The 17,706-nt window shown below is 41.0% G+C and overlaps 1 protein-coding gene across 8 annotated transcripts in view; it reads right to left on the reverse strand.

Annotated features, from left to right (window-relative positions):
• Positions 1 to 17,706, reverse strand: part of Elmo1 (engulfment and cell motility 1) — a 536,338-nt gene that overhangs the window by 34,670 nt on the left and 483,962 nt on the right. For all 8 annotated transcript variants that reach the window (NM_001395578.1, XM_063276615.1, XM_063276610.1 and 5 more), the window contains 2 exons: positions 8,621 to 8,784; positions 948 to 1,060 (listed from right to left, as the gene is read on the reverse strand). In NM_001395578.1, the coding sequence (NP_001382507.1) occupies positions 948 to 1,060; positions 8,621 to 8,784 (277 nt within the window). The remainder of the gene's footprint in view (positions 1 to 947; positions 1,061 to 8,620; positions 8,785 to 17,706) is intronic.

Below are 17,706 nucleotides of genomic sequence, written 5' to 3' on the forward strand. Positions count from 1 at the left end.
AATAACTTTGCCATGGAACAGCATTAGTGTGAGAAGTTTGAGAGTGTGAACCACCCATGTTGCAAGGGCCAAGATCCACCCAGACAGTGCTTGCCAATTTCCTGATGGTGCGAGAGAGTCACAAAAAGAAGGATTTGATATCAATGCCTCAGCATCATCTGGTAACATCTGGCTCAATGGGTGAAAAAACATTTGGGATGAAAGCCTATTGACATAAGTTCAATTCAGTGAACATACAGTGAAGAAAAGACTCACAAATGTTGACCTTAGACCTACATTTGTGCACCATAGAATGCATACACCTTTACCCACACATAAGTCATACAGACAGAGATATAATAAGGATAAACAAAACAGACATGTAAAAAGTAAAAACTAGAAGAAAGAGCTTATAGCTTTAGATGACAAACTGTTGCTTTCTCAGGACTTTACAAGTTGCTTAACTCTTGGGCCCTCTGTTTTGTTATATACAAATGTGTGTAGCTATAATAAGTACGCCAAGTACGCCCAAGACTGGAAGTACACTGTGTAATTTTACCTCATTTCACTTCCCCCAGATTTATACATTTATATAAAAACTAAGGTGGCACAATGTTCCTAGTGGCCACCATTGTATGTGTTGTCCCCAGTCAAGTGGCACATGATCCATGGTTGTGTATGTAACATATTGAGAGAATAGCCTTGCACATGGTTGAATTATAGCATGCATTACCAGTTGTTGGCACCACCATTAAGCAGCCTTGTGTCACTAAATGGCAAAGTACAGCCTTTTAGCTCCATGGATCTTTTGTAATTTGGTTCTCCCAACACATAAAACAAGAACTGATCTATACTGCTGTTCTTCTATCAAGAACAATGCTGTCCTTGAATGACACTATGTTTCTTGTGAGTACCAAGAAGCAAGCTACTGTTGTCCCTGCCTGTGTATGGAATTCGCTAAACCATACCTTGTCTCCGACGAGCATTGAGTTTCCTAAAGCAGGTCCCTTCCACAAGGCGATTCAGACGCTGCTGTTTAATCAGCTCTAAGATTTCTGGCTGGATCTTCTCCTTTAGTTCCCTATTGGAGAGCAAACACAGCATATTATACAGTGCACCCTGATAAACAGCCCACTGTGAGCTGATGGGCAGGGAGCATGAGTGGCCTTCTTTCCCCAACACAAACACATGCTTTAGAGAATCATTTAGCGATTTTTTTCTAAGTGGTGTTTGGACAATTTAGGTCAGGGTTCCCTGTTGAAATAACAATATTGGGTTCTCTGACATTTATAGACTACCCACAAAAATACCAGCCACTTTTGTGACTTTTCTCTAGAACAAAGCCTTCTGAGAAATTCCTTATTTACAAAGCAATGGATGCAGCTTAGGCAAAAGTCCAAGAAAATAGATGCGCTTAGTTTTATAGAAAAACAAAACAAACAATCAAAAATATAAAACAAAACAGAAAACCTCTACATTAATTTTGTGGCTAACCAAGCAGGGATATAGTGTAACCATGGAATTGCAAGAAACCAATACTAATGGTATCTTGTGCAAGGACCCCTTTTTTGCTTTCCATTCAATCTCTCACAAATGAGAACCACAACACTGTCCCAGATTCTAGCCCACAGAGATTGAGATAATGATGGTATAAATTCAAATTCTTTATAATGTCTCAGGCTAATAGGATGTAATTTAGTTTTAGATGAACTATGGTGCAAAGCTTTCATGATAGAGTGCAGTACTTTCTTTAAGGGATTTCTATCTTACAAGGCTTTTTGAGCACCCTGGCATCTGAGGCTAGTAAAGTCAGCAGTATTCTGATCAAAGCTGTATTGGGAGCTATAGAGCTCAGCCCTCAGAGACGTATTAAAAATATTGCCTATAACATGGATCCAGTTGTCAGAAAACCAGGGTCCAGTCTAGGCCAAGTCTATAACTAGTGTTTTACATAGCTCATTTGAGTCTCAATTTCTTAAGCATGAATGGAGATTAGAATCTTTTTTTGAGAAAATGCTATGACTCCCAAAGGAGACAGTGTTAGCATTAAGTCTTTATAAACATTGAACAGTAATAAACACATTGCTGAATATACCTTGGTGATCACCTCTCTTTTGCTTAGCTAAACACTCTAAATGACTATTATGACAGGCACTCACGGCTTACACATTCATCAGATTTGACCTTGATTCTGTACTTTGCCTGGTATTGGGCAGGACATCTGTTTTCACCTGTTCTTGATTTGCAGGTGGGGTAGGCACTTGTGCTCCTCAAATACTCACAAGACTGGAAGTACATTGTGTAATTTTATCTCATTTCACTTCCCCCAGATTAAAATGAATTTGGCAGATGAGTACTTAATATCACCATTTCTATCCTATAGATGTAAAAACTCCTCAGAAAGGTTAAGGATAGAACATCATTCAGACTCAGGTCTTTCTTGTGATAATGAGTGACAGAGAAAAGGAAGTGGGGAGGAGAGATGGCTCAGCAGCTGTGAACACTTGTTGCTCTTGCAGAGGAACGGTTTGGTTCCTAGCACCCACCTGACTCACAACTGTCTGTAACTCTAGTTTCAGAAGATCTGGTGACCTCTTCTGGCCACTGTGGGCAGCTGGCATGTATATAGAGTATACACATGCATGCAGGCAAAATACTTATATGCATAAAATAACTAAAGAGTGTGTTTTTGGAAAAGTAACATAAGAACAAATATGGTAGTTAAACTTAATTTTCAACTTAACAAAACCTGGTAGATAGGTTTCTGGGTATAGTTGTAAGAGATTATCATGATTAGGTTAATATAGGTAGGAAGACCTGATAACTATGGGTGGTATAATTCCCTGGGCTGAGATCCCAGACTGTATTAAAACAACAACAACAACAACAACAACAACAACAACAACAACAACAACAACAACAAAACAGTGAGCTGTGCACAAGCATTCTTTTTCTTCTACAAAACTCCCACTGCTGTAACTTCTCTGGCCCACTGTACATTAACTTTCACCTAAGAGCCAACATGAGTCCCTTTAACTTGCTTTTGCCAGGATATTTTGTCACAGCCATGGGAAAAGTCATTAGGACAACAATACACATTTGGGAGCTGACATATCCTTGGAATCATGTGCTGTATGGAAATGCTACACTAATGATAGAGTTTGGAGCGTTTGCAAGGCCCTCCATCCACAGGCCTCTGGGGATCTCTGGTCAGGCTTGCAGATCACTACTTTAACTATTTCTTATTAGTGCTCATCTTTTATAAAATACACTAAGCAAATCACGGCTTTAATGAACACTACAAGGAATGGAGAAGTTGAAGACTGCATAGGCATGTTCATGGTGATAAACCACTGCTTTAGACTTCTAAGTCTGGGCAACTGAGCAAAGGGGGAAAGACATCCTCTAGGGATGGAGAGAGCACAAGAGAAAAGAGTTTGGAACACATCAATCAATATCCAGTATATGCACTAAAAGAAGAACTAAATCCATATCTCTCCAAGGGAACTTAAAAAAGAGTCAGTCCCCTCCCCCCTGCACGCCCCTCCCTGCCTCTCCCTTCCTCAAATGAAGCTCTAAAATTGATTGGGCAGAGGGAAATAGGTTAAAATTTTTTTAACTTTTTCATTTTCTTGAAAATAGATTCAGTAGCCATATATTCATCCAAAGCCCAGGGAGGATAAATGAGTGTGTGTGTGCAGCAGTTCATTCTAGAACCTTCTCTAGAATACAATTCTAATTTAGGCTCAGCAAGATGAGTGCAGTATTTGGAAGACACAACACCTCTAGACTGAGGTTAACTCTTAGCTTTCTGTCTACCCAGCTGAGATACTACTATTCCCCACTGGCCATCTAGAACATGGTTTGCTAAATGTTTTCTTTAAAGCATCAGAAAGTCAATGTTTTAAGCTTTGTGGGTTTTTAGGCTAATAGAAAAATGAGTGAATATGGATGAATTTTAATCAAACTCATGTACAGAAAGTGGCAGTGGGTAGACTTGGCCCAAGATCTATCGTTCAAGGACCCCTGATTGAGTCAGAAGCATTGGGCTGAGTGAGAATGGCAGTTTCCTAGAAACTGATCTTTTTCTGTCTCCGTTGTAGAGATCTTCAGGGTCCAGTCCCAGTCTTAGTCGGTTCTTCAACTAAACAGACTCATGGATTTAAGTGCCAATTTTATTCTGACAGTTTTCAAATTAGTATTTCTAACCTAGACCCATCTACTGACCTCAAACTCATCTGCCTGATCATCCATCTTGGATGTTCCATAGCCTGGTATGTTCAGAGAAGAAACCCTGGTTCCTTGTTCAAATTATCCATCCCGAATGCTGCCCTTTAGTGGTTTAGGTCCCAAATCTAAAGCTCTTCTCTGAGTTTTCTCTTTCTACAACTACATTTAATCTACCAGGAAATACCATTTCCCTTCTCTTCAAAATATAACTAATGAAGAGTAAAAACTAATCTTATGATCTCTTGCTTAAATTATTAAAACAGCTCCCTCACTGACCTCCTTGCCTTTAAATGGGCCTCATTACAGTGTGTCCAATGCAGAACTCCATGTTTGTTGTCCACTAAAAGTCCCAAATGGTTCCAGCAAAGCCCTAACCATTATGGTTCTAGATGCCTACCCAGAATCACCTCCTATTGCAATTGTCCTCACTCACTTGAATCCTGCCACATTATCTCATGGTTCACTGAGAACCTAGATATGCTCTGACCTCAGGATGCATGCACAAGTAATTGTTTCTGCTTGGGGTATCTTTCATCCAAATACTAGTTGGTATGCTCCTTGAATCCCTAATGAATCTTCATTTAAATGTCATCATTACAATTAAAGAGATATTTTACCATCTTTATAATTATATTTTATTCCTCTTATCTGGCCCTATATAGATGCCCTATCTATAAAGCTATTCTATCACCATGTAACTTGCTGTCCTCTTACATATGTTATATGTGTATATTATCTATACTCCCTCTAAAATTTAATACCATGAGGGTTAGGCTTGTATATGTTCTATTCATTGTTGAACCATAAACAAAAAGAACAATGTCCAGCATGTATCAGGCCTTGATAAGTATTTGTCAGATGTTTGAACACTGAACATAGTATACCTATATAAACTGACCTACTAGAAAAGGCTTTGAGCGAAACACTAGGCTGGTCATCCGGGCTGTAGAAAAGGTACAGTGTGTGTGTGTGTGTGTGTGTGTGTGTGTGTGTGTCTATCAACCTTATTTCTGTTTTTTTTCCTCATTTATTTCTCTTGTATATTCTTAGCTAATGTGAGAAATATACAAATGCACTCAGGGTTGGGTTTTCCATTTATATACACCACTAATACCACAATTTGTGAAGTTCTGTGTTTTGTAATAAGCATGATCATTCAGTCAGTGCATAGCATAAACTGAGCATGTACTTGTTGCTTTTCAAATACGCTTGAAATCCTTTTTATATACATGTGAAATTCACTTAGTCATGTGAATCTTCATAGCGGCATAAGGACAGGATGGTTTTTCTTTCTTGAAGAGGGGAAAGGCAGGCTTTGAATGGACTGTGACAAGGCACGCTTGCAAATGGCTTCGCTGAGAACTGAGCTGGTGCCTGAGCTCAAGGTTGCAGCACAGTTTACTTGTCTGTTCTACTGTTCTGTCCTTGTCTTGTCTCTTCTTCCAACTCAATGCTAAATGACCTATTTCTGGAGTGTTTAAGCTCTTCATATTTATTAGTCTGTATTGATAATGAGGATAGATTTATCTTCTCTGTTAAGTGGCAAACAAAAAAAGTATCTACTCTTTGAAATCATTCATCAGGAACCAGGAAATAAGGCAGGGGTGCTTCTTCAGCCGTAGCTGTTCAGCAAACATTTGTTCATGTAGAGTTTACTTTTTTCTTCTTGGGGTACATGACCATTTTTATCAAGACAATTGGACTTGAGGTTTGTTGATGGGTTGTGTGTGATGTTCAGGCAGCCATGGACAGGACAGAATGCTATGGGGGAGATACTAGAGAGCCAGTGAAGAGCAGTGGACTGGTACCCATGTTCTAGCCAGGCTGCTGTCCCTGTTAGCAAAATTAAAGCCTGAACTAGACAGTCTTAATGGCACTTTTAGCTCTAAAGCTTTGGTACTGTAAGAACTGAGCTTTCATGAATGCAGTTCCTGTGGTCTTTGTAGAAATTTAGTTGTGTTTACTATAACACCTAGAAGTCTGTGATTAGCCCTACCCTTCCCCCATCTTTTGAAGTCTGGATACTGAGACACCTTAGTGCTTCTTAGCACCTTGTGCTGAGCCTACCATGGAGAGATTGCTTAATATGCATTTGTTCAAATGATTAAGAAGAAAAGAGACATGCACAATGATTCCTCTTCCCTTGAGTGACTTTGTTCATCGTGAGTTATGTGCATAGCACTTACATTTCATGCAATCCCATGGTAAGTTTCCCATCTAGAAGATCATAGCAATAGACAGAACAGATGCCCAGTGGACAGATCCCTCTAACTGCATTCTTCTTCCTACCACTGGTAGCAGAGGCTGTAGCTGCAGGCTGGTCCCTCAGCTTCCTGTTGAATCACTAAGGTTCCTAGCAGCTTGTTATGACTGTGCTACAGTTATATTTATCAATAATTCCAGTGAGACCTGGTGCTTTCCAGTCTCCTAGACACGAGTGGTATCAAAGTTATATCAGTGAAGGAGATAATCTTTTCATTGGCATTGTGTCTCCTCACTCAAGAAATATCAAGGTAAGAGCTTGTGATAAAGGGAAAAACCACCAGCGTGTAGAGGCAGAGTTTTGCAAGTAAAGAAAGAAAGGCAGAGTAGAGCAGTGCTCACTCTGGGCAGAGCCGACATTCTCCTCTCCAACAGTCACGGTCAAGCACTGATTTAGACTCACTTGGCTTTGCTGAAGTGGTAGTAATTTAGAGCCACTCGACCTTCACTTAATCAACTGTTCAATTCTCCATTTAGGTTTTAAGAATTGTCAGAGAATAATAAACTGTCCTTGTGTTTGTACACTGGCTAGGACAGATAACTGAAAAGTCAGCATTTTGTGAAGGTGGGTCCTGAAAGGGTGTGGCACCATCGGTCCTCCTTGTGAGTGCGCAACTGCATTTCTCAAGATCTAGCTACTGACTCCAATGGTTCTGTGTTTGGTCTTTCTGACTGTAACTATCTCCTGGCTGAGGAACAAAAAACAAAACAAACAAACAACCCAGTTGTGTCTCTTATAAGGACCAGTATTACATGTATGGTATGTCTTATGTTTTATAATGACATGAGCCAAGTCCCTTAGAAGCATTTTCTGGTCCCTATTGATGAAGTTCATGTCCACTGAACTCTACAGTTGGAATGTACAGTTTCCGGAGGAATTTAAGACCTGAAAGCAAATCATACATGTTACAACTTGACTACTGTCCTTTCTAACCCGTATACTTTCTTAACTTACTCTCAGTCTTGCACATGCAGACCCAGTCTGAAGGTGTGGTTGATGGAGTAGCTGAGGGTTCAGCAGGTTCAAGGCTAGCTTCTTCCCTAGGTGTCTTCTCCCTCTTTGGGAATAACACTTGCCTACCTCAAGTGAAGTAAGGAAATGAACTAGAATAAAGGGTGTTTTAACAATTGTCAGCCATAAAAATTATCAGATTATTCAAGCAAAGAACACACACACACACACACACACACACACACACACACACACACACACCCCACAGAGAGAGGTAGGGAGAGGGAGAGAAAGAGAACAGTAGATAATACATAGGAAAGCTCAGAGGAAGTCACTTCTAGTCTTCTTGTTACAAAAGAGAAATAACTGTCAAATCCCTTCCCTGCTTCCCACCGTTACTCCTCTGTCCTTTTCTATAAAATACAAAGGTGATGAATCTAATCCGGTTCTTAGCAAAGAAAAACAGGCCAGGTCTCAGAAGAGATGAGGTGAACAAAAGAGTTCTTATTTTCCAGATTCAGAGCATTTTAGAGATGGAGATACATGAAGTTTTGAAATGGTTGCAAGTGACATTTAATGCAAAGTCCTATAAATAAAGGGGGCCCCTGCTGTCTTCCCACTGGGAGCCTGTAGATTTACAGTCATAAAGGTGACAGGAGATGCTCTGATGCTAACCACTGGCCTACGCTTGGGGCCGGGGAGGGTTGTTCCCCCTTTCCCTCCACTGCTCTCACTGGAACTTATGCTACCTTAGAGTTCCCAATTCTTTAATAACTAGTGTACCTATCTCTGGATAGCATGATATTTTGCCACTTAAGAGTTACCTGTGTGAAATACAGTTTTACATGAGAAAACAAAAGACATCCTTTGCGCATATCCCTTTTTAGGTTCTAAATGTGAAAGAAGTCAAGTGTATTTTGGCTACAGATCCCTGAGGGATCACAGCTGCCAACCCCACAAGTCCCACTTCAAGGAGTTACTGGAAGGCCTCCATTTTTAAAAATTATTATTTCATTTAGTTATTCACTTTACATTCTGGTTGTAGCCAGACGTCCCTTAAACGCTATTTTTTTTTTTTTTGGAAGGTCTCTTGCGCACATCCTAAGGTCGAAGGAGCTTACAGCCTGTCCCTGCTGTTACAGCACCAAATCACTAGGGGGCTGTAGCAGAGACCGCGATCAGATGTGGGTAACTTACAAAATCGGGCGAGACTGGAAATCTTCCTGGTTCATCCTCTCAGACTGGCGGATTTTCAGGATCTCAGTGTAGCTCAGGTTTTGCAGCTTGCTCTTGAACTGGTCCAGGGAGCTAGGCTTGGTTGTAAGCGCTCTCATAACCTGCTCCTTCACCACCTGCATTACCTGTCAAGGAAAACAAGAGCTTTACATTCCTGGGGCCAATCTTTCCTGTTCAGAAATGACTACCTTGTTAAAAGCTCCCTGCTCCCTGGGTGCACAGCGTGACCTCTCAGCTCCAACCTTGAGTGTGCTCTCTGAAAACATAAACTTTCATTATGTATACTTCTATTTTTTTTTCTTGCACCGTGGGAACCACGAGGAAGAAAATAGACTAAGTTGAAGTGAAGGGCAGGAGAGAATGCCTAGTCGCTCTGTATATTATGTGACAGCTACTGATATGGCAATATAAACAGCACAAACTCGAAAGTCAGAAAGCAGCAAAGGCCAAACCACAGCTAAAAGCCTGCATATTAATTATTTCTTCCAGGAGAAAATTGCTGTGATAAAATTAACTGTGAGGTTTGGCTGGCACCAATTCAAATGGATATAGAGATACACCTTCCAGATCTCTTTCTCCTGTCGTTAGGGCCTAAGTGTTCATACACATTAAGGATTTGGATATGCATTTGGAAATGGGCACAAGCTCTTTCTCTTTGAGTCAGCCACTAGGCAGAGGGTTTGTTATATTACAACAGATATATCCCACTGGAAACTTCAAGAAAATAAGGACATGGTAATTTATGCCTCTAGACAGGTCCACATGGGGCCATTAACCATTGCCTCTATGAATGTAGACTCATCTTCATCAAAATACATAAAGAAAAAAAAAGGTCAGAGGTATCCAAAGGGCTTGTAATCTCATTGCTACTCTTCATCGCTCATTACAAATGAGAACCTTTATTACAAATGTTACCCTTTATTGGCTCTGTACCAAGTACCCAGTGGCCTAGTAGATACTTTATGTGGTGTGTGTGTGTGTGTGTCTGTGTGTGTGTTTGCCCTTTCTATTATTTCCCCACTTAAATCTACAAGCAGATATGACCAGCATTTCTATTCTATGAGGAACTGAAGCTACAGAACATTAATAAATTAGCTTAGAATCACAGTCAGTTGGTATGCGGATAGGCTGAGATTTAATTTCAAGTTTGTAGAACTCTACTGCCTCTTTACTGTTTCTGAGTGCTGTTCAGACATTTAAAACAGAATAAAACAACCTATATGTGTCTGCTTCATGATAAATTTGGTACCAAGTACTTTTGCTATGCATCATCTCATTTAATCCTCTCTCTAATAGAGAAGAACAGGATATGAGTATTGTACACATAAAGGAACTGAGGGAAGATTGATAACTTGCCTAACATACACCTAGAAGCATCCTCAGGGACCAAGTATGATGACTATAATACTGAATTTATGCTGAAGAAATATGAATCAGATGCAGACTCTGCCTTCTGTGAGCTACTGGTCTAATGAGAGATGGAAAGAAGGCACCAGATCATCACAACAGACGTGTGGGGAGAAGAGACATTTACACTGTACTGACAGACAGGAGACATTGTATTCAAATACACTTGAGATGATCTTTGGAGGAACAATGGGTGTTCCACTGGTGTATACTCAGACAAATAACCTAGAACACCTCCATACATTAGCGATTCTGAACCTGGGCTACAACTAAATCAGAACTGACTACTTAAGCATCGTTCCATGCTCCAAGTGTAACAAGATAGGACACTTTCCAGCTGACCTTCAACTGCGTTGGCTTTTCTAATCAGGCATAATTGTCAATTTGGGATGCTTGACAAATTTTAAAATTCTAAACATTTCATGCTGTGAAGCATATTCAATGGCTAAATTTGGTCAAGACTGAATTATATGCTTTGCCATTGGGGGTTACCAGCTGCCCGTTTATCGAGCCTTGGAGTGAAACCCGGTGTTATTTGCTCTTCTGGTAGGATGATGGGACATGCAAGAGAATGGTGCAATAATTAAAATAAAGAAGTGGTATTTTAAATAGTATCAGGACAAAACTGAGATAGTGTGGAGCTCGCTCTATCCCCTTCGTTTAACAAATGAAAAACTGAAAGTTCAGAGAGCTAAGGTGATTTTCCCACTCCATGTATTTAAGGAAGAGTCCCAAAAGATGGGAGTATCCACATCATAGCTGCTAAGATTCATGCTAGGGCTCATGAGTGATCATGTGATCCAAACTGTTCCATCAGCACCCTTGTTGAGATTGTCCCAATTTAACTTGTGATATAGTCAAAGGCTGCTCATTCTCAAGTTGAGACTAAGAACATGCCCCTTAATATAGAGGATATGGGACATAGAGAAAATGTAACAGAATCAGGTAAAAGGTAGACCTCTGATTGTAGAGAGTATTGATGGAGGTTATGCTTTGTACAATCTGAAATCTGTCTAAATTTACATTTTGGTATTTTTGGTACATTAATCAATATTCTTTTCTTAAGAAAAATTTTTTTCTTCTTAAGTTGATATACATTCTATTTTCTTAAGTTGATATGAATGGGACTCTTACTATTTGCAGCCAGACCCCCGACAAACATCTGGTAGACGCCTATGGGCTGAAGAAGACAGACAGAAGGAGACAAGGGGAACGATGAATAGAGTTGACTATTTTAATAAGAAGATAGTTAGACTGCAGAAATAGCTAGTGATTAAGAAAAATGGCTGGTTTTCTATTGGGCTTGGGTTTATTTCCTAGAACTCACCAAGTGTCCCACAACCATCTGTAACCCTAGTTTTGGGAGGCCAATGCTCTCTGGACTCTGTGGGCATCAGTGATATAAGTGGTACACAAACATACGTGCAGGCGCATATACATGTGCACATAAAATCAAATTTAAATTTAAAAAGGGAAATGACTTTTAAATTCACATTTCTTTATATACCACGGTTGAATATTTGCTTGGAAACAATGAGTTCTTTACTAAATGCATAACTAGTCAAATCTGATGTGCAGTGCTTATTGGCTTACTACACATGGCTTGCTCAGCCTGCTTTCTTATAGAAGCCAAGGCGACCAACCCCACCAGCAATAGGCTGGGTAGCTCCCATCAACCACTAATTAAGAAAATGTCCTATAGGCTTGCATATAGGCCAATGTTATAAAGGCATTCTCTATTATGGCTCCCTGCTCCCCAATGACTTTAGCTTATGTCAAGCTGACATAAGACAACATCTGTAATCAGATTTAGGAAATGCTGACCATCGAGGATCATATCTTATGAAGCTCCTTCTGAATTAAAATTTAAAAGGTAGCTTGAACAGAAAATATAATCTCCCTTTCAGCCTGCAGACATGCACACCTCATGTGAGGACTCTATGTATTCATAGGACCTAGATGGCAGCTCACCATTATATTTGGGTTGCATTGACAAAAATTGGTTCAGAAAGATTCTACAGTGTGCCCACTGTCACTCTGAGTGGTTTCAGGGCTTTAGCAGATTCTGTGGCCTGTTTCTACACCCTTCTGCCAAACATCTTGCACGGTATGGCCATTCTATACCTCTGGTATGAGGCCTGGCTTGATGAAAGCTGTGTGGGCCAGGCTTATTGTGAATAAAGAGGAATGCCTTGAAGTAACAGAGGCCTGGTGTCAAACTCTGGCCTCTCATGATTTCATTGTGTGTTCTCAATTACTTCAGATGAATCAGAAACAATTGTGTCACTGATAAATGCAAAAATGCTCTTCAACATCTCACAAATGATATGATTTCCTTTGGTATCATTAACTATACTTTGTCTCCACTTCTTCATTGTGTTCCTCCTCATGGTGCTCTGAGAACCCTGCCTCTACCATGTCTACCTGAAGGAGCAACAAGGCCTAATTTATAACCACAAGCCAGTCCATGTTGATAAGTACAGAGAGGCTCTTGGGTTTCTTTCTCTGAACACACCAGTTCATAGTATAATAGTTACTTCGTATAGTCTACTAAAAAGCTAAGGATCATGAGCTAGGAAAATGACCATTTTCTGGAGACTAAATCTTCATAATGGTGTTACTATGTTTCCAGTTAGAGTTCTGGGATCTCATTCATCCATAAGTCTGTTCTCTAGGGAACAGATACCTGTACTCATGACTGTCAAGTAAACCCAATGGTGAATTCTGAACCAATGGTTATAAAACATGGAACCATTAGGGCTTAGGTGGCCCCCTGCTCACAAAAAGCTGGAAATGTTGCTCTAGGGTCACGGCTGCCAAGTGAAGTGTAGTGAGATGCTGACTGCCTTCTGACCATTCCTTCTGTTAATTTCACAGTGTTTATGCTGACCTTTCCAGAACTGTTGCCCATATGCCTACCCTGGTTTGACCAGTAGACTTTGAACTTGTCTGTCCTTTCCAGCCTCTCCTCCCAATTTCCACCTCCTTTAAAAATATAAAGTCAAGTCAATCACTTGTTAAAAGCTACAGTGACTGAGTATTACCTTTGGTGTGTAGACTGGATAGTCAATGTGTCACTGGCTGTCATATTATTGTCAATTGAATGGAAGGCTAAAATCACAGGCTCCTAGACCTGTCCTTGGGGGATTATCTTGATTATATTAATTAAAGTGAGATGACCCATCCACTATGAGAGGCAGAAAATATCTAGGCAGAATATACAGATTCAGAAAATGAACTGAACACTGGCGTGCAGAAATGGGTGCTCTCTGTTTCTGATTAGGGATGTGCTGTGACCATTTCCCTTAAGTGCTTGTGATTTTCTAGATGTGATGGACTGCAGTCTAGAACTGTGAACCAAAAGAAGCCTTTCAGCCATAAATTGCTTTTGCTACAGAACTTTATCACAGCAACAGAAAGGAAGCTAATGCATCTTTCATCTTCCCTTCTTTGCTGGGTCCCACATGTGAACTCCATGACCGTTCAACACCAAGGGTTGCTCAGCACCTTGACTTTCACTCTTCTACATTCCTTCCTATTCTCTTTCCCTTTGCTCTTTACATCTTCCTTTTAACACCTGTTCTTTAGTTCTGCCTGAGAAGACAGGGCTGATATGCCTTCCTGCAAAGCTGGGATTTGAGCTTACATCCCCTATCACAGTACTGCTTGCATCATGTGAAGACTACTTATCTTCTTCACTTATAACTCTGTCTCCAGAACATGGAGCAGTCCAGTCATGGAGTAGTTACTGGGGAAAACATCTGTTTCCTTTATGTTTTGAGGGCTCATCAAATGGTCAAAAGAAAGAATCTAGAAGAAAGCCCCAAAGTCAGCAGTTTCCAACCATCAGAGAAAAACAGAAATTAGGATGAGTTTTGTCTGGCTTGACCCTCAAGACTTTGATTCTAGAATGGGTTCAAGAAATGGGTTCTCTTTTTCCAGTTCCTTCCAGGAGGCTAATTTACACCTGGACTTGAACAAAGAGGAGAGATGAGACAAGTAAGAGGACTGCCTTGTCAGGGAAAGCTAGTGGGGCTGCTTCTGCCCTCTGCGTGACTGCTTAGTGTGACACACAGATACCAGCTGAGGACTTGAGTCCTACTGCTACTGCCTGACAGTCCACTAAAATGCAGAGGACATCAGTGTTCTTGCCAAGAGCAGTCAGGCACCAAGAGCAAGCAGCTATAGCCAAGGAAGTGGCTGCTCCAGCCTGTTTGTGCAATTTCCTCAGATGTCACCTTTACTAGGGTCATAGCCTGTTTCCTGGGCTGTTTTTCTCTAAGGTAGCCACAGAGCTCATGTTGAAGGGATCTGGTGACTTCAATGAGGAATGCTTTCACAAATGTGGCCAACGTTTTCCCAAGGAGCTCACAGTTCCTTGGGCAACAGTCTCCAAATATGTGATTAGAGCAGAGCAGCCATTCAATGTGTGCAGAGCAGGCAAACTATGGCTGACAGAGTGCAGGAAGGGCTGAGGATACACAACTGTGAGAGTATCACAGGTGATTTTTCAAGTGTTCCATGAGACCAAAATAGAACGGGGCTGCTGTTTAGCTCTCCCACGGACTGGTTTTTGCTTCAGAGAAAGCGTAACAGCTTCAAGCATGCTGTCATCATCCGGACTGAGATCTCTGAGGACCTTGGGTGTTACAACCAAAATAACCAAAATAATTCATTATATAATGACTGAACCTAATGCGTTCCATGCAGATGATAATACAGAGATGTCCAGTTCTGAAGACTAAGGTGGGTAATGTCAACAGCTGCTCTGCCCTTCCTGTGAAGATCTTTTAATGTAAGGTTTAACACATTTTTATAGGTGGTAAAAATAGTAAACCTTTCAACCAGTGATTCATGTAAAAATCAATCAGTGCTAGGTTCACAGAAGAACAACGACCTGGACCTGGGAAGCACATGCTCCTCCCTGTTGTCTCTGTAGTCTCTGCAGGAAGCTCATTCATGGAGGAAGCTGGAGAGCAGAGGTTGAGAACTAGCTCCCCTTGTGCTAGTATGATCAGGAGTCATGTAGCTGTGTGACAAACCACTTTGCCCCACTGAAACAGGGAGCCAAATTAACATGGGCAATCAGGCTAAATTTGCTGACTAGTTAATTGAAGGCCCCAGTGGGCAAGAGAAAGCTATTTTCACCAGCATCTGATAGAATCAGCCTCAGGCAAAGAGGAACCGTGCCAGTCACATTAGAGAATAACATTTAATCCACAGCTTTAAATAAACTGACAGGTCAGGCAAGTCATTATGAATGTGTGTAGGGAGGGTATGGGAGGGTACTTTATACTTTTTCCTTATTAAGGTTGGGGTAAAAAGGTAGCATATTTTTAGCAAGCTCATTCCATTTTGGTCCTCTAATTCCCGCTCACGAATCTCATAGAGACACTGTCAGCATGGGCCGAAGCAGTCTTTGCAAGGCCTTTTGAATTTACAAAGAACACTCCCAGCTGGAAAGTACATTGATGAGAGCTACTGGGAGTTTTGGGTTTTGTTGTCTTTAAACTATGGCTGCCTGGTAATGGGGGAGGAGGAATAATGATCACATTTTGCTAAGATCCCCCTAGTTAGGATATTTACTGGAACATGGTTTCTCACAGAGTTCAAGACTTGGCTAGGATGGCTGGTCAAGTGATTCCCAGGACTCCACCTGTGTCTGCACTGTTCCTGTTAGCCTTGGAGTTACTAACATGAACTGCCACACCCACTTTTTATATGGGTGTCTGGGATTCCTGACCTCCTGCTTGCTCAGGATGTACCTTTACCCTGCCGAGCAACCATCACCTCCGTTCCTCCTCACACACAGTCATGGTGCCAAAATACAGGGTGATTAAAAATAGTGAAGAATTCCTTATTTTTTGTCATTTCCTTATTTTATATTTGTGTCATGGTCTGCACAGCTCTCCTGTTGGCAGGTACTACAGCTGCTTGCAGCCTGTGTGAGGTCCATCACCGACTCTGTTTCCCTTCCTGTTTAAGGCCCAGGAGAGGGAGCCATTGACTACTATGCTACTCCGTTTGTGTGTCACAACAGCTGATCACTGGGGTTCCCTTAATTCATCTGTATGTTTCTTGTTGTCAATTTAATAAACATTTGTGGGGAAATGAAGGAGAAGAGGAACATAGCAGGCCCAAATAAAGAAGACTCTTGTGACGTGGTGATCAGACATCAGGAAGGAGTAGATGAAGTGCCTTTGGTCTCATCTTGAGGGTAAAAACCTAATATGTGCTGGTTTAAATCTCTCAGCCTGTTCTGAATTCATTATTAAATAGTGACAAATGAAAGTGAAGAACTTGTCCCACTGGAAGGGAGATTTAATAAACTTTAAAAGCAGTCTGCTTAGGTGCAAACACAGAGGAAATGGAGTGGGAAAGAAAAGTCTGGCTCCATAAAGAAGTCCTGGTGTCAAGCAAGCCATTGCGTGGTTGACTCAGCACATCCTCCACAAAGAGTCGGTATCCAACACTGGGGATGCCCCTCTGCAGATAGATGGTGGCAGGGCAGAGCCCCTGTAGGGGCTCACTGGTCAATACTTAGCTATCCATAAAACCCTCTTTTAGTGTCTGTGAGGGATTAGTTTGAAGATTCTCAAATTTGAAGATCTGAATTTCTTACATAAAATGGCATAGTGTTTGCAAACGCCTACTACCTATATCCTCCCCTCTACTGCAAATCACTTGCAAATGAGGTACTATCCCTAATAGAACATCAGTGCTGTCAGGAGCTTTCCTAACATACTGTTTATAGACTAAAGATAAGAAGGAAGCTGTATATACTCAGCACAGAGACAACCCTCCATGGCCTAAGAGTTTAGATTCCTTATGTGGATGCCATGTCTGTGAACATAGAGGGCTGGGTGTCCTCACCATCTGACTACCTTTCCCTGTTCAGAAGACACGAGGCTGATTGCAAAATAGTAAAGGCCCTAGTCTTAGCTGGAACATTCAATACCATGATATGTGACCAAGTCTAGCAGATTTATACTAAGGATAGATACATTTGGGTTTAAGTTTATGTAATAAGTATTGCTTCCTGGTATTGGTATGAAGATGATTTAGCTAGTTTTGGTGGTGCCTGCTAGTAGAAAATAGTGAAAAGGTAAGGCAAAAAAATCACAAGTTCGAGACTAGCCTGGGCCACACATTTACAGCAGCAAACAGAGGAGGAGTTGCAGGGGTGTAATGTAGATGTGATACTTACATATGATACTCATGTATGAAGTTCTCAAGAAAGCTTAAAAAGAAAATTTAGAAATATAATCAATCTTGCATCTGCTCATATGCACCACATACATGCTCGTCACTGGGTGAGGTGCTGGCAGGGACAGGAACTAGACCTAATGGCCACCCAGAGAAACCGAGCAGGGAAGATGTACATAAACAAGTCACGGTGACTTCAGAAAGTGCTGTGTGGATATGGGCTCTTCATATAATTTAAGTGGCAGGGACTCAACATGAATTAAGCAGACCCCTGGCTTCCTCATCAAGCAGAGTTCTACTCTTAATCTAGGTTTCACCAACTTCTCAGAGTGCACTGAGAATATTTATTCACTACTTGTCTCTCCAGTAGGACCTTGAAAGCTTTACAGGGAGAAACTATATCTCATTAGTCTTCTTCTTTTCTTTTAATATCA

Source organism: Rattus norvegicus, chromosome 17 (assembly GCF_036323735.1).
Source record: "Rattus norvegicus strain BN/NHsdMcwi chromosome 17, GRCr8, whole genome shotgun sequence".
NCBI classification, from domain to species: domain Eukaryota; kingdom Metazoa; phylum Chordata; class Mammalia; order Rodentia; family Muridae; genus Rattus; species Rattus norvegicus.